At 41.7% G+C, this 26172-nt stretch overlaps 2 protein-coding genes across 2 annotated transcripts; one reads left to right on the top strand and one right to left on the bottom strand.

The window, feature by feature from the left end:
- The first annotated feature begins 206 nt into the window (after positions 1–206).
- Positions 207–2943, top strand: LOC137294078 (SAYSvFN domain-containing protein 1-like). Its single transcript, XM_067825013.1, has 2 exons — positions 207–346; positions 1044–2943. The coding sequence occupies exons 1-2, from the start codon at positions 227–229 to the stop codon at positions 1410–1412; spliced, it is 489 nt and encodes a 162-aa protein (XP_067681114.1). The 5' UTR covers positions 207–226; the 3' UTR covers positions 1413–2943.
- Positions 2944–4083: 1140 nt separating this feature from the next.
- LOC137293911 (conserved oligomeric Golgi complex subunit 2-like) lies at positions 4084–25637 on the bottom strand. Its single transcript, XM_067824723.1, has 18 exons — positions 25472–25637; positions 24881–25042; positions 24474–24539; positions 18665–18745; positions 18085–18188; positions 17653–17758; positions 17047–17226; positions 16774–16895; positions 15986–16109; positions 15730–15869; positions 15338–15399; positions 13468–13637; positions 12882–13094; positions 12107–12182; positions 11676–11821; positions 11203–11339; positions 5779–5950; positions 4084–5466 (listed from the first exon to the last, which is right to left on the bottom strand). Exons 1-18 carry the CDS (start codon positions 25562–25564, stop codon positions 5371–5373), a joined length of 2250 nt encoding a protein of 749 aa, XP_067680824.1. The 5' UTR covers positions 25565–25637; the 3' UTR covers positions 4084–5370.
- Between the last annotated feature and the right edge of the window lie 535 nt (positions 25638–26172).

The raw sequence follows: 26172 nt of genomic DNA on the forward strand, positions 1-26172 counted from the left end.
CGAAAGATTTCGACTTTACACTCTACATATTCCTATTCGTCGCTTAGTTTAAGTAGTACAGTACAGGAGCTGTGATTTCTCCACGCCTAATTCACCCAGAGCTTCTTTTGGGCCAGCCCACAGTGAAATAACGCTATGTGAAGTACTGTAACTGCTAGTTCATATGGACCATCGGAGAGCGTTCAAAGGGGAGTAACTCTAATTCTCAACGTCATTGTCAACAAACATGGAAGAGCAGCTGGCAGCCTATCGAGCGAAGAAGGCGAAAGAAAAGGAGGCGTCCAAAGGATCATTGTCATCGGCAGTATACAGCTTTACTTCAGGAATTCTCAGCTCACGGAAAAGGGTAACAAACATAATATTGACGGATGTAGCATCAAAGTTCAGTCAGATCGGCAATGGATTTGTCGAATTCCGTCAAAATTCTTATAAGATGACGTGTAGGGAATGTTTACGTGTTGTTCAGTAATAGAACACGATCAACCATCTGTTTACCTGTAAACGCCCCTGGATGCTACGTATCTCTTGTTTTAGCCCACCTTTTCCCTTGTGGTTAAATTGGGAATTATTAGCAGACCATTGGCTTGTTCTGGCAAAACTACACTGCCTGGAACCCCAACAAAATATGTTCATACCCACAATCCAACGCTTAACCTACCTAGCAAACAGACTCTGTAGTTGCACCAACCCTACTATTAAAGGTAGGAAGAGGTCACACAAATGATGATATAGTCTTTATGTTTGTTTGACATTGCTTGAACATGGGACTAGTCAAGAAAAAGTCTACTAGTATATATCCGTCGATGACAAAGAATTTAAATTACATTTGGTTCATATGTCATTACCCATTGCCACATGATATGTTCTGAATAAACGTTTTGTGACTACTTGTTTTGCTCATTCAGTTCCAGAATCAGTCAAGCATGATTAATTCTACAGGTAAATTAAATCTAGATTACAAGTCAGTGTGTTTATCATCCAATGAAGGCAACTTGTTTATCTTCCGATTCACAACTCATTACCCATTGTTATTTGTCCTGCAGGAAAACAGTCCTCGATGTGTACGGCAGCAACAATCAGCAACAGCTGCCCATATACAAGGTTCGGTCTCGATATCAACTGATGGAGACATCCTCACTGAAGAGACGCCATTCTTCTCCACAGAGACGATACTGAAGATCATCCTGTGGTTCTTGCTGTGGGGAGTGTTTGTGGAACTTGGGTTTGGAGCTGTATATTTCATTGTGTCTATCTCCATCATACTGTACAGGAACACAAGGACAGGTCCGAGGCGGGATGGACGCCTCAGTGCATACTCTGTGTTCAATCCAAACTGTGAGAGACTGGATGGGACATTCACTGCTGAACAGTTTGAGAAAGAACTCAGACATGGCGCAGGTTCCGTTCATTGATGCGGTGACATTGAGGAAGATTCAAGAGTTGTTGCCAAGACACAAATGAGAGTTCTGGCTGCAAGTGGTTTCTCAATGAATTTCATTGATGCCGTATGGTGTGGGTTTTGTTTATTGAAGTTAAAATACAGCCCTGACATTCCTCTACAGTTTTACATGCTGATCGTCAGTAACAAAGTGTTGGGCTTCCTGACCAGCTTTTGTGCAGTGCACATTTTGGTTTAAGGTTTCTTATTGATAATTCCTGGCACTTGCTCTACATTACTCATATCATGATAAAATTGCAGTATATACACAAAAGACAAGTGCAGTATGGCAAGTTATACAGGCTGTTTCAGATGCAGCACTGACATAAAGGCACAAAATTTCTGTGCAGGATGTGATGTATTTGTAGTCATTTTATCTTTTATCTTGGTTATTTTATCTTTCAAACATATTTTGAATCGTTTTTGTATTTGACTTCTTTCATGTATTTTTCGTTGGATAACATGCATGTCTTGTGAAACAGGTAAATCACCATTTGTAATGAATGGCAGCTACTCTTGAGTTATTTTTAACCTGAAAACTACAGGGATTAATAAGAATCTTTACACATGAACTTGTTCATGGCCTAAATACTTACTGAGGATGTATTGAATAGATATATATTTGCTTTTGCAGAATAAGTATCAGAGATGCCCTTTCACATGGTTATGTCTAGTGTATGTTTTGATTGGGCAAGTGTTTTGTAATGCTATGTACTTATGTGGACTGATTGTTTGCTGATAGGAATGAAAACGTCAGTTTTAGATTTATCATTCAGCGCTCATGAAAACTTTTTAAAATCCTTTCAATACAATGTATCAGGGACGACTGAAAAAAAATGATAATTTAAAATATTTTCTTTGGGAAGAACTAGTCATGATTATATGAAAATTGTGTCATTTTTAAGATCATTGATGCACTATTGTATTAAAATGAAGTGTTAATTTACCAAAACAGATGAGCCAAAAGTGGAGGGCAATTAGCTCATACATGTCAACAGTCACATGTGACATGACATAGGTTCATTTCTTTTGGATGTTTTTGGCTCAAAAGTTACTAATCCAAAGAGTTATTGAGAACGATTGATATTACAGTAACCATCAGTAGCCAGATTTGCAAAGTATGCTAAAAGAATATGATTTATAGGATCTCAAAATCCTACAATGATTCCTTAAATATTCAACCTCTGAAGGCCTTCAGCAACTCATGCTTGCCATAAAAGGTGACTATGCTTGTCGTAAGAGGCGACTAATGGGATCGGGTGGTTAGACTTGCTGACTTGGTTGACACGTCACCGGTTCCCATTTGCTCAGATCGATGCTCATGTTGTTGGTCTCTGGATTGTCTGGTCTTGATTATTTACAGACCGAAGCCAATAAGTACTTCAGTCAGTGGTCCCAAATGTCACTCGTCAGAATTTGGTGGATGACATCATGAATCAGCCTTGTTATATTACTTCACTGGTGTGAGGGTTTCCTCATATGTAAATAAACAGCTTGTATCCTCAGATATATTAATTCTCTTTGATCCCACAGCTGACTAAGTTAATGTTGTAGCATCCGACGGCAAGGTGTATGGTTGGGAACTTGTTTCTAGGGCTAGAGCTCTTAAGAAAGTTGTGATATAGAGACTTTACAGGTAACAACTTCTGTGTTCTCAGCATTTCGAAGAATATTCCTGAGCTGTAGTCAAGCTCAGTGCTGCTTCCCAACTTCTAAAGCACCACTCAAGAAGATGTTCTGTGTCTTGAGGTGATGTACAGTCAGTCCTTGTATATCTAAACTTCATGTATCTGTATACCTTAGTTTCCCAACATTCTCCACAAAAAACAAAATGTTCTAGTTACCGTTTACCTTGTATATTCAAATGTTCAGTTTCCCTATCTGAAAGGTGAATTTGGTAACGAAATAGCAAATGTGTACAAATTTACCTCGTATATCCGAACATCAAGGCTGTTGTCAGGAAGATGTCCAATGTTTACCACTCCTGAACAATACTCACTGCATTGACCTTTGATCAGTCCTATATCAAAACCCCAGGTCTGTTGGTTGTATCAAACCTCCAAGTCTACTGCGTGTTAAAACATTGTGCTGGCTGCTAGATAATTCATTGTTTACTGAATGTTTATCACAGGGCATGTAGGTTAATTAAAGAAGAGTTGGACATTGAGTTCAGACAGATTTGAACCTCTGACTGAGTAAGTATTTGAGCAAGATGGTTAGCACATCTGCACAATGTAAACGGTCTGTTATTGCAGCCAGGAAATTCAAATCTAAGCAGCAAATAATAACTCTGTCTGTCAACAATCATCAGTGAAAGGCTTTTTTCCAGCTGATGTAATTTTTGTTGTATTTTGTTATGCAAGATGTTATGTTTCAATTTTATTTTTTAGTTGTTTTGATTTCATGTGTCGACAACCACTTACATTCTGATTCAGACATCTGAATTATTCATTTGTCTGAATAATTCATTAAAAAACCAAAGTGTTCAGATAAATGAGGTCTGACAGTAAATGGAGGTACTAGTTTTGTAGGTCAAGGTAAATCCTGCATGGAAGGTTGGTATCAGAGTGGTTGCTTCACTTTGTTGGTGGTGCATAGATCCAGGCTAGACACAACATGCAGTAGCAGCAAACAGAGACCTTAAATATGAGAAAATACCTTTATTTGGCTATAAATATCCCCTCATGTAAGTTGCCATGTCAACTGTATGCTCAAATATCTGTTATCACCATGGTAGTTGTAACTGTACAAGTATTTACATACACTGACTATGGCAAGTCAGACAAAATCTCACACATGCTCTCTCTGTTCCCACATGCTTAATGAAAACAATAAAATCAAATAAATGACTTCATCGAATAACTGTACAGTCATGACAAGATACATGGTTCTTAATAGACAGTCAAGCCTGTTACAGGGAAACACTGGAGTATGTATGATCTCCAAGCATTAAATGGGCAGGAGAGCTCTATGGTACCCTCTGCAATCAGAGACATTCCCAGTACTTTTTAGTATGTTTTAATAAAATATTGATACCTATTCTCTCACATATTCTACAATTCATTAGAATATTCCAACAAATTTTTACCACAAAACTGTCATATGAATATGATCTAGTTAGTTTATCTCTGCTACAGTCAATTTGCTATTAGTTAATATGACTGCAAAAGTTTTCCAAATGTATCTATAAAGTTTCAGGTTGTAAACACTGGCATATCCAGACAGACAAGCCTCCAGTGTAATTCTACTGCACCAAAATCCTTCAATAAACCATCACAGATGTTAGAGGCAAATGTTGCATTCCTGCCTCTTCAGATATTTATTCAATTTAAAGCATTTGTGCAATTTTAAACTGGTTTTCAGGTAAACTTTGTACTGGCAGGCAGTGAACCTACATAGGAGAATTAAAACACAGTATTGTTAATACAGAATAAATTGTTCATGGTATATCTAACCAAACAGTGATTTCATAACTGGGTCAAGAAAACATAACAACTTTAAGGTTGAATACAACCTTATATAACATGATATTTGACAGGTTTACTCTAAATGCCCCACAAGACAGGTTGAAACAATAAGATAACAAACCCCTTCTCACAACCCTAGTGTTTAGTTCATATTACATCACGGAAACAGGGATGGATGTTCCTGTATCCACTGACATCCATACAATCCTGACTGTAGACAGGTAGACAGAGACTTTGTCACAACATAATGTACAAATCTTTTTTACAGTAGTGTCACAATCCTCCATCTGTCTTGCAGCACATCCAAGTACTTGTATCCAATAAAAACATAATTAAATGTGTTCACTCATGCGCAAGCATCACATGCAGTAAAACATATAAGTTTTTGTTTATCTCGGGGTACATCCCTCATGAGCAACATTGTTCTTGTATAAAGTGTATTACAGCAGTGTGTGACTGCTGTATCTATGGTGATGTCATAGCTGCCTTAGCCTCCTGTGAGAGCTCCTGCAGTTTGTCGTATCCCTCGACCGAGCCTGGCGAAACACCAAAGGATTCAACCTGGAACATAAGCGTGATAACATACAGAACATTGCTTTGGACAAATTGCTCACATGAAGGGAGGTTATCATCCTGCTCATTCCATCTTTAGTTGAGTTGTAGGAAAATGAAGCACACTAAACAGTTTCAAGACTAAGTTGGTTCACTCTGACTTAAAATAGTTATTGCCTACATGTTCCCAGGAATGGAGCCTAGTTCCCCAAAGCCCCACCATGTCCTTTCTTTGGGTATTCCATGGTAACATATTTGTTGCCTCCAGACTGCTCTGGTTGCCACATTCCTGTTCTATCAAGTATCCCCATGGTTACTGACCTGTTCCCCAAAGTTGGCGATGTCAATGATAAGCTGCTGCCTGATCTTGTCATCATCTGAGATCCCCTGTCCCCCTCCAGTTTTGTCTGTTCCCCGAGCCTTCTTCAGGCGCTTCAGACTGTCCTCCATCTTCTTGACTGACGACAACACTTCTGAGGTGACGCCAAAATATCTGGAAATTTGATGTTCATACCAAGAGTCTTGATCCAGTGCATAGCAACATCTTGTGTCGACTGTTTTTCAGTGAGTAATGTATTAGAACATCATTTTGTTGAGAATACTGTTTGTTGACTTCATATTATTTCTCTAATGGCTTGTAACCACACTTAGCGGTTGGCAGCTTGAGCAATTTGTTAAAATCTAAATATTTTAGATATTTAAATACTTACCTTACCATAGGTCTTAAGCATATTACCTCAAGCGTTGCTTAGTAGGAGATCTGACGGAGTTGAATTGCCATTCAATCTTGAATGGCTACCTCGCTATCGACGACTGTCATGATACGGAAGGATCTCCCCACTGTGCATCTGCGCAGACTCCACGAGAACTTCACTTTTACTTCTAAGTCCGAAGAGTCTGTAGTGGGGAGGAGCGTTGGGAGGGACTAACCGCCCTATGTTAAGGGAAGTATTTAAATATCTAAAACATTTAGATTTTAACAAATTTTTTACTTACCTTACCATAGGTCTAGAGCATATGGATACAACAGACAGTGGTGTAGGACTCCAGATGACCGTCAGCATCTTATGATCCCACATATGCCTTGGGGCAGCCGGACCACTACTGATTCACTGTATGCCGGTCTGCCCCGAGGTATATGTGGGAGGTACTGGAGGGGTACGGTACATTTCCTCATGTAAGTACAAGATCCCCATAGACCAAGGTAAGTAAGATCGTACCTATAGGACGGATGGACGCGTGAGGTGCTGTTCAGCTACCAATGGTTTGAAAGACTGTAGCCCCTCCATATCTTCCACCGCCAAGTCCCACAAGTAATGGCTGGCAAATACTGTAGAGGACCGCCAGAAGCATCCAGCCATAATGCCAGGAACTGTACAGTTCCTATGCAGGGCAATAGTCGAGGCTAACGCTCGAATCTCGTGCGGGTTGTTAGATGACGGGTGTGGAAGATTCTGTGCGTCGTAAGCTGCCAGGATGGTCTGCCGTAACCATAAGGCTGCTGTGTTCCTGGTGACTTCCCCTCTAGTAGTCATGGAAAAAGACAGGAACAACATTTTCTTGGTTCCCCAACGAGGAGAGGACTTCCTGTTATATGATCGGAGGGCCCGAACCAGACAGAGTAACTGCTCTTCCTGATCCTCTGGTCTGATGATGGCAGTCAGAGGGGGAATGTCCGGTTGACCTGGCAGCTCGTTCTTCGCCAGGAAATCCCAGAGAAGGCCCAAGTGTACAGTACCATGTCTGGTCTGTTCAAACTGGACCCTAGTCACATCCACGATGTTCAGGTCCCACGCAGGCGGCCGGAACTTAACCTTTTGGTCCTGCAGCTTGAATGCCTTCAACATAGCAACCAGTTCCGGGATGTTTGAGACCTTCTTATCTCCTCTGACAGCTAACACTGAGTTTAATGCTGACAGGTAAGTCCCAATGGTACTACCCTTGAGTTTCCTCGAGCACCTTAAAAGCTCTGCCAGGAACTGGGGTGACGCTAACAATGGGTCCTGTGACTTCTGGGCACAGAATTCCTCAAAAGTAGCCCACTTGTCATCATAGAGTGACTGAGTGGAAGCTCTCTGTGCCGGGGCGATGATCTTTGCCACTTGAGATGAGTACCCCTCAGCCCTCAAAGTCTTTTGCAGATGGTCCAGGCACATAGATGAAACCGTGCCGTATCCGGGTGCAGTGTCCGACTGTGGGGATGGCGTAGCAACTGATCCCACGCTGGAAGCCGATAAGTTAAAACCTCTCTCGATGCAACATATACTCTGTTGGTGATAGACAAAGAGGGCGAGATAAGGCGTTTGCCATGAAGTTGCAGGCTCCTGGTATGGGAGATACTTTTATTTGCAGATTCAGACTGTCGACCACGTCGAAGGGTAGAGACGCTAGGTGTAGTAGAGGTCCAGGTCTCGTTGACCCTTGTTTACGTAGAAGGCTACTGTTGAGTTGTCTGGATCATCAGTAGCTTGTCTCTCGGTGTTGTCAACCAATGATGGACATGCATCACCACTTTCATCTCCAACTGGCTGATGTGAAGAGATTGGTCTTCCTTCTTCCAGAATCCTGCAGCAATTTTGTTGTTTAGATGGGCACTCCATCCTTGGAGAGACGTGTCTACCTTAAGATGGTCGTTGAATGTCGGCTCTAATATGTAATTTCCTGCGCAAACATTGACTGGCAAGTCTACCATAGCAGGTATGGTCTCAAGATGCCCAATGTCGTAAACCAGTCAGGACATGAAACCATGACCCAGAAACCGCTGTCATAGACATAGTAGTAGGGATCTTCGCCTGGTAACCACTCTGTTTGGGCATGTGTCTAGATGAGTAAACCGCGCGACAAAATACTTTCACCGCTTGAAGTTGATGTAGACAAATTGTAACATAAGGACTTTGTGGATGGACCAGTTCCTAAAAAAGATGCCCACTCTCCCACCTACCAGCATAGGAAAAACTGGCACTGCTGGGGGAAGGAGGTCCAAGTCGTGACATGTAACACCCTCAACGTCTTGAATATGGGCGCTTCCCCTTCCCTCTGCCAGGGGTGGCAGGGTCGTCCCTGGTTGAGTCTGTAGGCTTGCATCGATCGGCTGCCACGTTGCCCTGGCCGCGACCTCTGGCAAAGGTGAATCTGACAGATTACCTCCTCGGGAGGTAGAGTATCTCCCCCCCTGCCACGTGTTCCAGCTCTGTTACGAAAGGCAGGAGAATAGGGCCTCGAATGCTGACGACACCTCGTTGTTAGTTGGTTTCGTGTGTTCCTTAAATACCTCCAGGATTGCATTTCAGAAGCGGACTTCTGAGGAAAAGGGACGCTGCTTGAACTCCTCCTGCCATGAACATGCATCTAAAAATCCCATCCTACGCACCACCATCATCATAGCTAACGCTGTATGGACATAGGTTGTGAAGCATCTTGCCCTGCCACAGTAATAACGACGTCAAATGCTCCAACCTGGACTCTTTAACTTCAGTCAAATCAACAGCCGCCGCTGACGTTGCCGACGCTAGCGCCAAGACCGGCTTCAGGAAACGCCGCAGTCTCCGTATCAATCGCTTGTATTCTGGAATCATATACTTTATATGTGGAGTAGGAGTATAGTCTCATAAAGGCCCCATCTAACACTGCCCCAGAGTCTGCAAAATCAAGACCATGAACTTTATTGTCCCGTTTCTTCGACCTGGGTGCCCTAATTGTGGAATTTAATGACAACTTGGCAAAGTCCTCGTTCAAGCAGAACCATGGGATGTGGCAGAATCATCAACTCTGGCACAATTCTGACAGTCCTGGTGCTGTCCACACCTGACGACCGGGAAGGGCAATCTGGCAGAAAGCGTGTTCCACGTGAGCAGGGTCTTTCCCATGATTGGGGGAAAAAATACTGCTCCTCATCCACATCCGAAAATACACCCGACTTGCGCTCTGGCGCCTGTTTCCTATGCGACGACTGCTCCCTCTCCTACAATGGAGAGATCTGGCTCGACCATCCAGAGATCGGGAGGAAGATCGGCGACGCCAACACACGCTTGACAAGCTGCTCCGGGGGCTTCTCGATCTGGATCTACTCACACCCGTGCACTCTGCTCCCACTCTGCTAGAATGCTCCTTGACCAGCTGCCTCTGTGCATCTTGATCTCTAGCGCTGGTGACAGTAGTGGCGCCTTTAGGCGCTCAATACGCCGAAGTGCCCAACTCTTGCACCAATATCATCAAGCCCGGAGCTTCTGCTGATTGAGATGCGACCACAGGAGCCGGTGTCGGTAAACCTATGTGCTCCTCTCTCGGTGTTGCTGCTAAGTCCGCGACCAATGATGGAGCACTAGTAGTAGGTGCCGACAGCTCCTGAGATGCGCCTGACGTCATCGAAGGGATAGGTACTAGCAATGATCGTTGAATCCCCTGTACCTCTGGGTATGCTAGGGCGTCTGGACTTGACAAGTCTACCCAACTCCCAGCCTGGGTAGTTGGCATTGGCATCTGCATCAGTATCAGTGTTGGCATCGACATCAGCATCGGCAATGGCGTCAGTGTCTGCATCAGTGTCGGCTCCACTCTCGACAAAGCATAAGATGCCGCCCCAGGCTTCTCCAGCACTGGCTGCAACTCCAGTGTACAAGGCGTCGACAATCTGGATCCTGATGAGGATGCAGGCGAGCGGGACATCTTGCTTAACTTCTGAGTTTTCCTCCTCCTAACCACAGCCAGAAAAACTTTAAACTCTGCACTTGTCAAACTCGTACAAGCCACACAACGCTGCTCAAGGGTGCACAACTCCGTAGCACAATCAGGACCAGGACTTCAGGCCTTTACACACCACGCACAAGTGTTGTGTCATACACAACTTTTGTAAAAAACCGAAAATATAAACGTGACAATAAGGATAAATGAAAAACACCCCTTATCACATGATGGACTGCTCCACTTGCATGTACAGCAGATGCTTTGCAAATGACAAGTGAAATGGCTGCCCCTCCGATAGGGATAGCAAAAATACACTAGATACAGCAACATCTGACAAAAAAAGAAACACAAAAGCTTAAATACGGCTGAAGAAATATCAACAGAAACAAATCTGCTGACAAACAAAACCGATCAACATAAAATTACAGAGGCAACATCGAAAATAGGAGACGCACAACTGTGTCTCGTACGAGGTAGCTGACAATAGCCAATTTATACGCTATAATCAACACAAAGACTGAAACATGTTACCTACCCAAATACCAAGACATTATAGAAGGAATCGGTGTTAAAGTGTAGTAAATCAAACTTTATTAGCAGAAAAAGATAGCAACGCAAACACGTCTAGACAAGACTACGCTTGAAGTAAAAGTGAAGTTCACAGGGAGTCTGCACTCATGCGCAGTGGGGAGATCCAGATACTTCCGAATCATGACAGTCGTCGATTGCGAGGTAGCCATTCAAGACTGAATAGCAATTCAACTCCGTCAGATCTCCTACTAAGTGAAGCTTGAGGTAATATGCTAGAGACCTATGGCAAGGTAAGTAAAAAATACATGTACTCTATGCCTTCTGATGAAAATTCAATCACCGGATCAGCTCTTGTGACAGAAATAAGGCATGCCCATCTGGAAACATGCATGGGATACTGGGACCTATTCTCTGATGGCATTTCAACCTGGAGAAATACAGGTGGTCCTCACTGACATACAAGCAACAATGAATCCAGAAGATTCAGGTAGTGGTCCTAAGGCATGTACTCAGATGTAGTCAGCAACTTACTGTTCTGCTAGACTGCTGAATACTGTCTTGAGGAAGATTGTTCGCTGTTTCCCTCCCAGGGTCTCTACATGCTCATCCAGAAACAGTTTCAGTGGTTTGCTCAAACTGATGATGTATGTTGACGGTTTGCTGGGTACCTGAAAGCAGATAAATACATACACTTCATTTCATCATCAATCAGTCTGTTTCAGGCTTGAGCTAATCAAATCTCTGTACCTCTCTGTATTCAAGTGATAATACCACAAGATGAGATTCAATGACATCCATGGTTTTAATATCTTCATTTCAACAGTTTTTCAAACTTCTGACTTGAGGGTACCATTATACAAAACAGAAGTTTACCTAATGACACAATTTTTCAAAGTCTTTTCTTGGCTGTCTTGCACTCCATAAAAGTAGCGGTGGTAATGACCCAAGAATCTCACAACTCACAATCAATGAATGAAAGGGACACAACTGATATTTTGACTCACATCTCTGTTGGTCCTTCTGTACAAGCGAGGGATGTCACTGACTTGCTTGAGGTAGACACAGCACTGACCAATCAAGTCTCCTGACACAAACACCTGGAACTGGGGCAGACTCTCCAACACAGACGATCCACATTCAACAAAAGTGTCTGAAGCAAACACAATATAAACATTATAAATAATAGTGTTGATTCTGAAGGTTTATGTTCAAAGTTGGCACTGCACTGAAAGAAAAGGAGAATGTGTCTGGATTGAGATCCTCATTTATCAATTTTTACCGACTGAAGTCAAATACTTGTTCTGACTGTTAACTTTCTTCAGAAAAGCTCCCTTGCTGATATTAACAATAAAGCTGTGTCTAGTAAGGAAACACAATCTATTTAATTTGTCATGGTTCACAAGATAAGAAATAATGATTGTCACTGAAGTCTAACCTTTCAAGCTGTCAGGGTTGGGAAATCCATCTGCTTCTAGTTTAGGCTTTACAGTGTTGAGGAAGAGGTCTGGGAGCTGAAACATTGAGGGCACCAACTGAACAGTTAAAAAACAAGGCTCACACATGAGAACAGTGGAGAAGTCCAGAACAAAGAATGGTTGTAATCACCTATGTAAACTGTTATAGCCAATAAACTGTTCATAAAAACAGCAATAAGGTTCCTTAAATTTAGCTCAGGTGCATATCCTGCTGCTTTCTCTTGCCAATTTTAATACAAGAAGATAACATCATTAATATCCTCGCAATGGCAAAATACTCTTCATTTATATGTCTACAAGTTATGATTATGTCAAATTTTTTGGCATGCATATAGCAAAGTGGACGGAGAGTATTGAAAGGTTTTTAAGTTCTGCTCCAGAAAAAGCACTACCACCAATTTGAGTCAAAGTCAAACTGTTTGCCATGGTAATGCCAACATTATCTAATGCAGAATTCCAAAACTACCAAAAGGCACTAGTACACCACCAGACCTATCTATATGCCAAGTTTGGCGAAGAAATATTGAACGAATTAATATATATGCCTTAGAAAAGTCGAAAGAGCTTGGATAGTTGGACAAAGTCCATTTCAACATCGCCCGCAAAAATCGTTGTTCAGGGGGTAAAAATGATTGCTGTAGTACTGGAGATCTTATGACTGAGAACAAATGTAGTATTAATCTGACAAATAATACATAAGAAGCAAATAGTTAAATGCAAGTGAAAGCCACTAACCATATCAGCTAGTTTCTCCGCATCTGCCAGCAGACACACAATCTGTCCAATAGTGATTGGTGGATTTGCAGGCGATGGAGACCTCTCCGGGGGTTGTGGGGAGGAGGATCTCTGCAGGTCACCCACTCCATTCAGCCTCTCCAGGTTCCCTGTGGAGGACACTGTCCTCAGTTTGGATGGTTTTTCCAGCTGAGACTCTTTTCTTCTTGCATTCTATCACAAAACAAAATTAATCAAATTCTAATCCTTGACATTTCTAATATTATGTAAGGTAATACAACTATTTGACAATTTGTTAAATGAGAAACAGAATGCAGCCAACAACAAAAATGCTTCCCAACAGTTTACACTACTAGTAAACTCCCTCAATCAAGTCTTACTTCTAAATTTCTTTAATCTTTCATTCACCATCATTTTTCTCCAGATCCCCCTTCCATCTCCTTATCTTGTCTTATTCATAGCCACACCCTCATCCCAACCCTGCCTTCTGCATTCAAACCAGTCCTCACCCTGCCTAAACTATTTCACCCCATCCCTGACAACCCCAGCCCTCCAACCATGTCAAATGCCCTCTTCCTCCACCAACCTCTTCTTCCAGCACTTCCTCAAGCCAGGCCGTGTAGCGTGACAGCATCTGCAGGTTGAGTTTCAAGAACCTGTGAGACAGTGAAGACAGGTACACTCCATCTCGCCAACAGATCTGGAGGGAGTCCCACAGGGATGACGTTGATAGTAAGTGGAAACCATTAGGATTTTCTGAAAGAGAATGTAATCTTTAGGAATAGCTAGTGCTGTCATGTTTGCAATTGCCAAGTCACTTAATCAATGGTAGAAATGAAAAACTATAGATGCATGTATAGTGTAAGTGACTATCGATAGGCTAGTAACTGACTTCCACTGATAAATGCGCTACGCAAATTACAGGAAGATCCAGTTTAGTTTACTTTGATTCAGAGTTATCCGCCCATGTCACCTCTTAAACAAATATGGCAGCAAACAGCATGCAACTTGGACCTTAATATTGTGAATAACAATGAATTTATGTTTTAACTGTTTACTTGATCTGGGTTTCAAGTTATTAAAAGAGATTGAAACTACTTCAACTTGTTTTTATTTCATACAAAGAATACATCATTTGGGAAATGGCTTCAAATGAGACCATTCTCTCAAATGAGAGAAAAAACTATTGCAATAGCATTGGAATTCAGTTCACTGTGTCTAATTCACACTGGCTTGGGACTGACAAAAAAGTTCAAAACAGACAGCATTCTGAGTTACACAGAAATTTCTTATAAAGAAAGATTATGTTGGGACCGTGAGTTCAGTCCGATATACACAGCAATAAGTGAAAGACAGAGTCTGAGTTGGACAGAGTGCACTGTAGTTAGTCGTACTAGACAATCGCTGTTGCAGTAGTATGTTTGCAACAGATCATCGTTTTCTTGCCTGCACTGTACTTAGTCGTACTAAACAATTCCTGTTGCAGGAGTATGTTTGCAACGGATTATCATTATCTTCTCTGCACTGTAATTAGTCGTACTAAACAATTCCTGTTGCAGGAGTATGTTTGCAATGGATTATCGTTATCTTCTCTGCACTGTAGTTAGTTGTACTAAACAATTGCTGTTGCAGGAGTGTGTTTGCAAGAGTGTGTTTGCAACGGATTATCGTTATCTTCCCTGCACTGTACTTAGTTGTACTAGACAATTGCTGTTGCAGGAGTGTGTTTGCAGCGGATTATTGTTATCTTCCCTGCACCGTAGTTAGTCGTACTAGACAAATGCTGTTGCAGGAGTGTGTATGCAACGGATTATCGTTATCTTCCCTGCACTGCAGTTAGTCGTACTAAACAATTGCTGTTGCATGAGTGTGTTTGCAACGGATTATCATTATCTTCCCTGCACTGTACTAAGTCGTATTTAACAATTCCTGTTGCAGAAGTATGTTTCAACAGATTATCGTTATCTTCCCTGCACTGTAATTAGTTGTACTAGACAAATCGCTGTTGCAGAAGTATGTTGTCTCCTCTCAATAGTCACCCCCAAGGAATAACTGTTCTACAAGACAATGCAATTACACACTCAAACATGACCTTAAAGTTTTCACTCTTTTAAAAGTTAAATGTATAATTAACCCCCTTGTACTGTCTGCACTGGTGGCAGAGAGGGAAAACATTGGTTTACAACACCTAATATGACTTGTGACATAGAAATTCCTTCTAAATCATGGAAGTTGTATGTAAAACAATCATTGATTTTATCCACTCAAAAAACAACCAAAGCCACCTGTTGAAAGGATGCTTATACATCAGTGATGTTGAAACACTTTTCAGTTAAATTAATGTTCTTGGTATGCCCTGGACATGTATGCACAAAACTAAGGCTGCAGGCTCTCCTCTATTGGAAGAAGAACTGAAGGGCCATGTCAGTTATAGTTGTGTAAGATAAACATCAAACCTGGTGAGTTGTTGAATCCAGTCATGAGCGATGTTTCCAGAGACCCTGCTATTTCTTGGAACCTGTCAAATATTACAGTGATCACAGAAACAGTGTCATGATATTTGCTGATGAACAACATTTTCTAAACTGTCTGGAAAAAGTACAGCTTTTTACATCCCTTTCAACTGAACAATTCTCATACTCAACTATTCTTACACAAACGTAGCCCTAACTAACATTCGCTGACTCTCTATACATTGGAAATACACTCTCTTTAAATATAAGCAAATGTGTTGATGATGCAACCTCAGTAGTATGTAGTAATCAACAGTCTGTATGACTCCAGTATACCACTGTAGGCCTCCAGTAATAAATACTCTAGGCACGGTATGATGACCCCAGTACTGTACCTGATCTGGAAGTAGACTGGGAGGCTCCACTTGGACATGTATGTGTGGTAGCTCGAGTGTTCTCTCAGACGCTTCACGCTGGCTTGAGAACCACACATCCGCTCAAACTTTCCGAGGAAATCCATGCTTATCAGGTATTTCTGGTCAGATGGAGAAGGAACAGAGAATATTTACAGAGATGAACCATCTTATCATAGTTATCTGATAATGGCTCCACCGAAACATAGAGACAATACATATGTAACAGGGCAATTACCTCATGGAAAACATTCGGGTTGCCTGGTGCAAATATGGAAGGAACTCTGGCCTCCAGGTTGCTCACAATCTCTGGCCACACTGAGTTGACCAGGAAGTCATAGCCCCTCACTATCTCAGTAGTCCTGTAAACAGCCACCATACAACACCATTAGTGCTATATCTATTCCATTTGACTGATAAAAAGTCGAATCAAACACCTTAATTTGATTTTAGATAACCATTATCACTATTTCGATTCCATTCAAATTAGTTCCAGACAGCGAGAACATAACTTTGACTCCACCTCAAGCAGTTTCTAGAGCTGAAATAAAGCGAAACACGATTGCTTGAAGCCAGCCTAATTATCCAATGGGATTTGTAGTTAGCAGACATTGACACGCTGATGGATGGATTTCATGTTAAAATGCCAATTCTGAGAATTACATGAAATATGATGTTATTACTTGTATGAAGAATTGATTCAAAAATGATTGAATTGGGGATCCAGTATTGACAATTGAGGTCTGGGTGAATCACTGCAGCCCTAGAAACCATTATACTAGATTTACAGCTACTAGCCTTCTTTATGGCATCATGCTTTTCCCCTTGTAGATTTAAATGCACAGTTATATCAGTTGCAAAGCATCTGTAGCTTTGAAAATCACTATAAAATTGTTTACAAGATAGTAAGTCATTTTCAACATACTAGGTTTGTCATTAATTCCAGCATTAGTGTTGGTAAGCCTTAAAACCTGTTGAAGACTACAGGAAAATGTCATCAGTGAAACAGATATACAAGAGGCATACCCTGAACCTCCACTGGTGACATCTTTGAGTATCTTACACTTCTTGGGGATGAACTCGAGCACCTTGCCATAGAGCCCCTGGAGGCCCTGGCTACTGGAACGGATGAACTGTTCATTGATGAACTGTGAACAAACAAATGTGGATGCAATATTTTATCCCAATAAATGCCTCAAAACAGAAACAAGGTACTCGAAACAAATCTCCCCTTGAATCCCTCCACAGCTTCAAACACTGACTGAAGTGATCCTATACATTATGTCAAAAATCTGATACCTCTTCCATGTAAGGCTTCACGATATGCAGTTTAAAGAGATTCTCAGCATCTCTGGTCTTGTCAATGAGAGCATAGGTCCTCAAACATTGGCGTAAGATGTCTGTGTTGCCAGACTCCAGTCCGTCCAGGAAGGATCCCTCCAGGCTGTACTGTAATGTTGTGGTGATGTTGGCTATCCTCTGTAACACACACAAACCAATCACACTTCTTCTTTTAAACACAAAATAATACCTGATTTTACCAGGCTTCACTGGAAACGTCAAGCATATTTACAGCAAAACTACAGCACCAGCCTCACTGGGGCAAATCTAAGTGCACAGCTGTGTGGGCACTGCTACAATTTGCTTATATTGGTATGCCTTCTAACTTTCCTGAGCTAAAGCATTTCATTAACACTATACTTTTTTCTCTAAAAGTACTTTTAAGTCCTCATCTTTCTAAAACAAAAGCACATATAGTCTTTAACTGTATTGCGATCACTTCTACCCTGAAACATGGACAATATAAGAAACACTTGCGAAGGCCTGCATCAAATAAACAATGTATAGTATGGTTCCAGCAACAAACAAATGTTATGATGTGGCAGAGGCATGTTACAGACTTACAGGTCGGATCCTCTCCACCAACGGCAATCCCCGGCTCTTGGTCACATAGAACTGCAGCTTATTGAACTCAGTGGCCACTCTCTCTATTAGCTGACCACTCAGCTGACTGCAACATATAACAGACACATATCAGCTCATTGAATCAGACTATTAAGGTAAGAGGAACTAGTGTAAACATAATGCAGCATGGCCAGCAAATTGTTTTATAACTAATTGGCATATATATATTCAGCATTTGTGTGCAGACAAAAGTCTTTAGAAATGACCATGTAACATTACTGTTATGGGGTCCTGATCATAAGAGTAAAATACTAAAGTCCCTCAAAGCAAATCAAAATAAGCATGTGTGAAGACAGCCTGAATGTTTAATACTGACAATGACAGTGTAGGTTTGGACAAAGAACAAGGTTTAACTATACAAGTTGGTCCTACCCTGGATGCTGGGAGTCTTCACCTGACTCCGATCCCTGGATGCCAAGAAGACGTTCTATCTTCTCCACAGACTGGGTTATGTTCATTAAACGCTGCAAGCAGGCCTGGAAGTTCCATGGTTACACTTCATTAAACATTTATATAGACATAAAATCATTAAAAATTGACACAGCTAAGCTCAGTTAATCTGTATTACATAAGCCTGTGGAACTCATCATTGAACAATGTAAACTAATAAACATTTTTGTATGAAACAAGCAGTAATCCCTTGTAATTGATGGCACACTTAAAACTCCTAAGACTTTATTTATTTAAGCTAGATTATGCACCCAAGTTTCAAGCTGGAAAATAAATCGGACTAGGGTTCAACATGTTTTTTTCTGGTGCAACTAGCTTTTCATAGCAACAAGCACCTGATGCAACATCATCTGAGTTCCTTAAATCTAGCCCTGATAGAAATCTTTAGACTCTGTAATAAACTAGTATTACTGACTTCTTTTTCTTACAATATACTTCTTTCTTCTCTGGGTTATTAAACATTTTTTTGTAATTCACCCAGATGGAGCTGCCACTACTTTACCTTCTTTTTCTGCACTTCCTGTTGTTTTCTAAGTTTATTTTCAACAGCTGCTATTGCTTCATCCATGGCAGATCTGACACTCTGAAAGGAATGACTTCACAATCAGCCAACATTCATTAAGCATTCTGAAACTGTCTATGCTAAAAAACCCCAGTGCATTGTCACATAAAACAAGCTCACACATACAACATCATTATGATCATCTGTACTTACTTAAAAGCTTTGTGAAAAAGGATATATCGATATTAAATATGAAAATGCTATGAGGTTATAGCTGGATTTCTCTAAAGCTAGTTTGTCGATACACAGCTCTAAATTAGTCTAATTCAAGAAACAACAGTAACCAGTTATATAAAAGCCACAATTCCTACCTGAGTAGCAGTGTGTTGTCATTCAATTATTATTTTACCACATAATTTACACATTTCATCTATGCAACACAAACAATCAAATAGTCAGTAGAGGACATAACATGTACGCGAGTCAGTCCCCCATTAAAGGTCACATGGAACCAAAAAATCAAACATAATTTAAACACAGTTATAACTTTTCCATGATATATAAAATGCAGTGCAGATTAGGAAAAAACAAATTTATTAAAATCTAAATATTTTAGATGTTTAAATACTTACCTTACCATAGGTCGCATATAACCTCAAGCTTTGATTAAACGAGATTAGACAGTTGTTGATTCGCCAATTCCCCTGAATGGCTACCTCCTGTATCGATGAATGTATAGGCACGGAAGTGATGTGATCTCTGTATCCGCACAAGGACGGGACATCCAGAAATCACTTTTGCTGAAAACTTGGTCCGTAGAACCCAAAGAGAGGATGAGCGTCCAGCGTTGGGAGGGAATTATCGCCCTATGGTAAGGTAAGTATTTAAACATCTAAAATATTTAGATTTTAATAAATTTTTAACTTACCTTACCACAGGTCTTATGCATATGGTTTTGAAAGAAGGATGGTGGTGTCAGGCTCCCACAGGACCATCCCAAAAAAACTCATAAGGAATACAGAAGCAAGCTGAATGTATTCAGAGGCTTATCCTGAAACATGAGACAGTAGGTCACTCAAGAATTCCGAAGGAAAACCAAAACACCTAAAAGGTGAGAGTTATCCATAAGACCAAACGGTAAATATAAGCAATTACCTAATGGGTGGCTGGCCAGGTGGGCTGCTGGGCAACTACGAACAGGACGAAAGACTGTAAACACTCCACGTCTTCAACAGCCAAGTCACTCAGATAATGACTGGCGAAGACTGTGGATGACTTCCAAAAGCAGCCTTCCATTACGGCCGGGACAGTGCAGTTCCTGAGTAAAGCCATGGTGGAGGCTGATGGCTGTGGGGATGCAGGATGCAACTGATGGCTGTGGGGATGGCGTAGAAGTTGAGGCCAATCTGGTAAGGACAGCAGATTTTCGCTGGTGAGACGTTGCAGATCTGGGAACCATGACCTGGTTGGCCACCAGGGCGCAACCGAAAGCAGGCGTATCCTCTTGGTCTGTTTGAGTTTGGCTATGACTGCTGGAAAAAGGATTGACGGCGGGAAGGCATAGGCATACAGCCCTTCCTATGACAGAGACATCGCATTGACTACCCAAGCTTCTGGTTCTAGGATGGGAGGCACGAACAGAGGCAACTGAGACTGTCGTGAATAGGTCTATCAGGGGGCGACCGTGATTGAGGCACAGCAACTGAAAGGCTTCCAGATGGAGCATCCTTTCTGTCGGGGATGGCTTGCAGGGTCTTGACAGAGAATCGTGGTCGGTGAAAGAGATTCTAATGCCGACATTCAACTTGACTGTCCACCAGCAGAGCTATGTATGGAGATGTAAAGGCAGAAGGATTCTGACCTGCAGAACTTCTGCTTGAATGTGAAAAGGCAGCAGAAACCGTTGAAGCGGTCGAAGCAACAAACGTCCCCTGAGTGTCAGGTCTTGAGCAGCTAAGTCCAAGTGTTTGCGTAGCAACTGAGGGTCGAGGTTGTTCAGGAGGGAGTTGTCTATAATGGGGTCAAACTCTATACCCCTCAGATGTACCCCAAAGATGGGTGAGTAGAACCTGGGGAACTGATAGGGATCTCGCACTGTCTCTATTGCCTGTTTGGTTAATAAAATCTGAAGTGTTTTCTGCTAACAGAGCATGTTGTACCTGAGAATACACGCATGACTGGGGTGTAGCAAGAGGCTCATGGGCACGCTCTTCTTGTCGTCGCTGATATTCGGCGTTGCTCCTCCCCATCCACAGCCTGTGACAAAGGAAGTATGTATGGACTCACTTTGCGGGACATAACAGTGTTTACCCCTGATTCTTGTCACTGATTTTCCATGAAAAGCAAAGACTGGCACCTCAAACGTGGAAAAAGAAACTTCTGTGTGAGCTCCTCGTACTGCTGATATACTACAGGGAGTCTGTCGTCAAATAAGAATCTAGATATAATGGGAGCTCTAAACAGTTGGCTCTTGAACTCCTCCTGCCAGGAACAAGGTTCTGAAAATCCGGAACGGTGTAAAGTCAACGTCATAGCCAACGCCACTCATAAATATGCAGGTAAATCATGTAGCACTTTCTGTTGCCAATGAAAAAGCGTTCAGAAAAGTTCAATCCTGGAAGCATTATCCTCTGTGAGGTCCCATGCACTGAGGTGAAGTAAGTACTGATATAGGCTTCAACATACGCTTTCACTCCGTATCAATAGCCAACGCTTTGGTCTTGAACTCGGTGCGACGTCTGGGGTGAACCTGATAAATGTTTCAATGATTCATCCAACATAGCACCAGTATCTGCAAAATCCAGACTATGAACTTTATAATTTGCCTTCCTTGATTTAGGACCTTTGATTGTAGGATTGAGCGACAACTTGGAGAAATCAGCACCTAGGAGCGCAACAGAGTAGGCAACAATAGGATACAGCAGTATCAAAACAGTTTAATGCCAGACGGGTCATTGTTGATAGCAGGCAGTGATGGGCAGTCCGGAAGCCTATCGGCGATCCACTCATATATTGCTGAAGGTGGTAAATAAGTGCCCCATATCTCCTCATCATAATCAAGAGAGAAGAACCACTCCTCTGAATACTCCCAAGAGATGGCATGAGGAGCTAGGCGCTAGGAAGATGAAGGTAAGGAAATACCCTGCGGAGTAGACAGCAGATGAGAATCTTCCTGGAGACAAGAGCCGCGTCTGGAGAATGGTAATGCTAAGGAAAGCGCCGCTGCAATCTCGACCTAGATCTGTGGTGACGCTTGTCATGAGTAAGCGATCTGGAACGTCTTTCCAGATCAACTCTGAGAGTGAGATCTTGACCTTGACAGCTCCGATAGAGGTTACGTGAGCGACGACGTCTTTGAGTCCTTCACTGAGATCTTCTGGACGTTCAGCTTCAAGGCAACGTGCTCTTTCCTCCACTACCTGGTGCTGCAGATCCTCCTGCCGAGAGATAGTATGAGAGACACAAGGGATTTTGTAGGACGAGCTCAGTGTAGGCACTGGCATCAGCCGGCGTAGGTATCGGTGCTGGCTTGCAGGACAGTTTGAGCTGTCCATCAGCGGAGGAACTGGCGGCGGCATAGTAGAGTCCGAGGCAAAAGTAGTCGGTTGCGTTGGGTTAATGCTAGGTAGAAGCAAGGAACGTAGAAGTTTCTGCACCTCCGGATGAGTGAGTGCATCAGGCCTTAACAAGTCAATGACGGCGTTGCCTAGATGTTGGTCCGGCAGCCACAACACACGTACTGCTGACTCCTGCGGGATCTCTAAGGCTGGCACTGAAGGAGGGAGTTGATCTGATGTATCAAGCACTGACGATCATGATCCCGGAGACAATGCTGGAGAGGACATCTTTTGACGGTGCTGTGTGAAGTGTTTCCTCTTGACAGCTAAGAAGGTCTTGAAATTGGTAGTTGACAGAGGCACACAGTGATGGCAACGCTGGTCCAAAGTGCAAGCAACAGTCACACAATCGGGATACCAGGGGTGATTTCAGGACTTTACAAATAGTGCAAAACTGACGAGTCATGCACAGACACTGTAACATGCAAAAAAAGGAAGAACGTCAAAATATTATACTGACAAAAAAAAAACCTTAGACAAAAAGTGTAGGAAACACTCCTGCAAATGAGAACGCCCCACTATGCAAAGCAGCCAAGCGAAACAACCAAGACGGCTGCCCCCACAATGCGAGCGAAACGTGCCACAAACACAAAAAATATACCAGCCATAATGATAAAAATGGCTGAAATATGGAGTACAAATGAGAAGAAAGCCAAAGGACTTGCAAACTCCCCAAACACCTGTACAACAAAGAGGCGATGTGGAAAACACCCAAATTCAATGAACAACACGAGGTAGCCAGGTAAGTGAAGAACCTTCATCTTTACGCACACATAATAAAAGCCCTACCAACCGATGAAGAGTAACAACTTTAATCACAAACGATAGGTAGTCTCAATGTAAGCAAACCAAGGCCTGTGCCTGCACTGGTACAGAGATCACATCACTTCCGTGCCTATACATTCGTCGATACATGAGGTAGCCATTCAACAACTGTTTGATCTTGTGTATGCGAAGCTTGGGGTAATGTGCATAAGACCTATGGTAAGGTAAGTTAAAAATCAACAAAATTAGATGCGTATAATTGTAAATCAAAAGTGTTGGCTCAAGTGAGGGTTTTGAAGTGTTTTGACTCATCAAATTCAGTGAGGACCCCCTCTATTTTACATCTACCCATGTATTTAACATTGGAGGGGGGTCCAGAAACATTATTTTCATCAATTTGGACCCACTCAAAATTTCACCCAAATCTAACACTGGTACTTGGGTTTACCTCCCTTGCAACAAAGCAGATGCGATACCAAACCCAATCAAAGCCAGTGGGTGGTGCACTCAAGTGTAACAAAGCCTTTTCACTGGCCACTGGTTAGTCTGTCGATACGCTGAGCCAGCTCTTTGTTCATGGCTTATAAGCCTGATTGGTGTTAATTTGAAATTGCACGATTGAAGTTGTGCATTGCATTGTAATTAACATACAGGCAGGCAGAGATATAAGTGTGAATAAACCAGACGTTGAGTTTTCTCTGTGACAGAGTCGGCTTATCACAATCAACGAAACTATTCACTGCGCATGCGTTATGAAACCACTTTTTCCTCCAGTGCTGGGGGAAAATTACTCAATCGTTTGAACTCTGATTTCGAGGGCTTTTTTTTCATCACATGTTTTTTCCAACTTACTAGGATGAATAGGCATTTTTGATGACTTGTTTCAGATAGTGCATACCGAAAGATATCAGAATGTGCAAAGACCTGCTTTACATTGCATGTGACCTTAAGCAATGACATCAGTAAGACACTACTGCAGAGTTCAATCTGGCATCTTACCTTTTTCAGTGATAATGCAAGAATCATCACCCACATATGGTTGAAAGGTGTATTGTTTCTTTTTCAAATATGACATGGTTTCATTCAATTTCCAGTCGCTACTTGACCGTAAGAAGAAATTCATAACTTTTGAGCGTGCTTTGAAATATATCAAACCTAATTAAGACAACAACATGTAAACATTTCCATACAAACAATGGAAAGCAATGAAAGTTATGCTGGGAGAATGGATCACCATGTTCTTTCAGGAACCCTTTCAGACTGATCCAACTTTTGACAACTATTGCTCAAAATCATTTCATGTTTTGGTCCATGACAAGCATTAAATATATTCAAGTATTAACTCATAGCCTTAAGTACACTGACATCCAGAACTAGACCCAAAGATGTCAATATTTGTAATTGGTGATGACAAAAAGTTCACATACCAAGACCTCTTCCTTCAGTTGACCAAGGGGGACAGTCAGGTTGTTTATGGCTTTGTCCATTCCCACCTAAAGTTATAACAACAGCATACAACATTATCCACGTATGTGCAAAATCTGGCCATGCAATCCACTAAAAAAGTATGTTTCTATGCAAATATTTATTATCAATGCAAAACATTCATACTTTTAGCTCAAATAGTTTGTTTGTACTGAGTTGATATTACAGTTATAAAACTAACAATGTAATGGATAGAGGACAGAATTGCTGCAATAAGGTAAAATATGGCATTACTATTTTCCTGCTGGACCTGTGTATAGCCCAGTCTCTCAGGCTGAACTGTGGTGATTACATATGGAAGACAACAATATTCCAGCTGAAGATTAACGAACACTATGAGTGTACCAACCAGGTTAGTTGAGAGGTTGACAAAGTCAGCATAGTCTTTGTTGATGAGTTCTATCATGGCACTCTTAAGAATTTTGAGGTATATATTGAGATCATCCCGCAGTGTCTCCAGCTGAACATGTCGTCGACATTCAATGACAAACTGGTCCACATGGAACTCAGTCTGCAAAGACAAGGAAGAAAATGGGAGTGCACATAGATTATATGGGATACTCATCCCCCATGTTTGTTCACTGCTACTAATAAAGCTGCACCTGACAATAACACTGTTTGAAAATGGGGTGATAACGCTCACAACAAGATGAAATATGACTTGATTTGCATATATATGGTTTGATATGATTAAACCTGATCAATGATTGAAAATGATAGCAATAAAGAAAACAACCCATAAACCATAAAATTCTAAGCATGTCCTTCTCTAAGTTAGTTCAATGTAATATGTATAATGCAGGGGCTACGTCACCAGCTCACTGTTGTTCAGTGATATGATGGACTTCGCATGCGACGACGTCGAAATAGTTACTCTGACATTGTATCAACAGATCTTGATACCAGACCTCATATATCGGGATATCCAATACATAACTACCTTCATAAACTCTTCTTTGTCGAAACATAAGGACGAGGGGCCTGATGGAAGGGTGAACCCCTTTCCAGCGTCAACAGTCATGCTACCTGTCATAAAATCTTCTCGCTTACTCCGCTTCCTGAAAGTTGTCTGCTACATGGCAATATGGCTGCGGATAGCTGCAATGCTACTTCCTGAACAACTTATTTCCTATAATAATTGGTTAAAATTGTGTGTTTTTTAGTTACTCGGTACAATTATGAAAATTTGTGACAGAACCTATATTGAAAATTAGAAACAAAATAACGATATATCATACTGATTTCTGGTGTATATGTAGAATTCAAAATCGGTCCGGGAAATGACAGTATTATTTAGAATTGATATGGCAAGCAGTATACCAATTAGACTGGTACTCTGCCTATGCTACGCTCAGCAGGCTGGCTACACAAAGTACTGCAGCGATAGCGCAGCGCGGAATAGGGCAGGGGAACCAGTCTGTATACCCATAAATACACGGATCATTCGGTCTTAAAAACGGGGAATCCAAACTTTAGATAATTGTCTTAAAAAACGAACGATGACGATATTTGGAAGCATGGAAGTACTGTTTATATATACAAACGACAGTTTGCCACACGCCAAAGTCTCTAAGGCATACAACTGCTAGGTGTTACAGTTAAATATTTCTTGATCTAAATACAGACCGTTGTGATCCTGAA

Source organism: Haliotis asinina, chromosome 8 (genome assembly GCF_037392515.1).
Source record: "Haliotis asinina isolate JCU_RB_2024 chromosome 8, JCU_Hal_asi_v2, whole genome shotgun sequence".
Taxonomy (NCBI): domain Eukaryota; kingdom Metazoa; phylum Mollusca; class Gastropoda; order Lepetellida; family Haliotidae; genus Haliotis; species Haliotis asinina.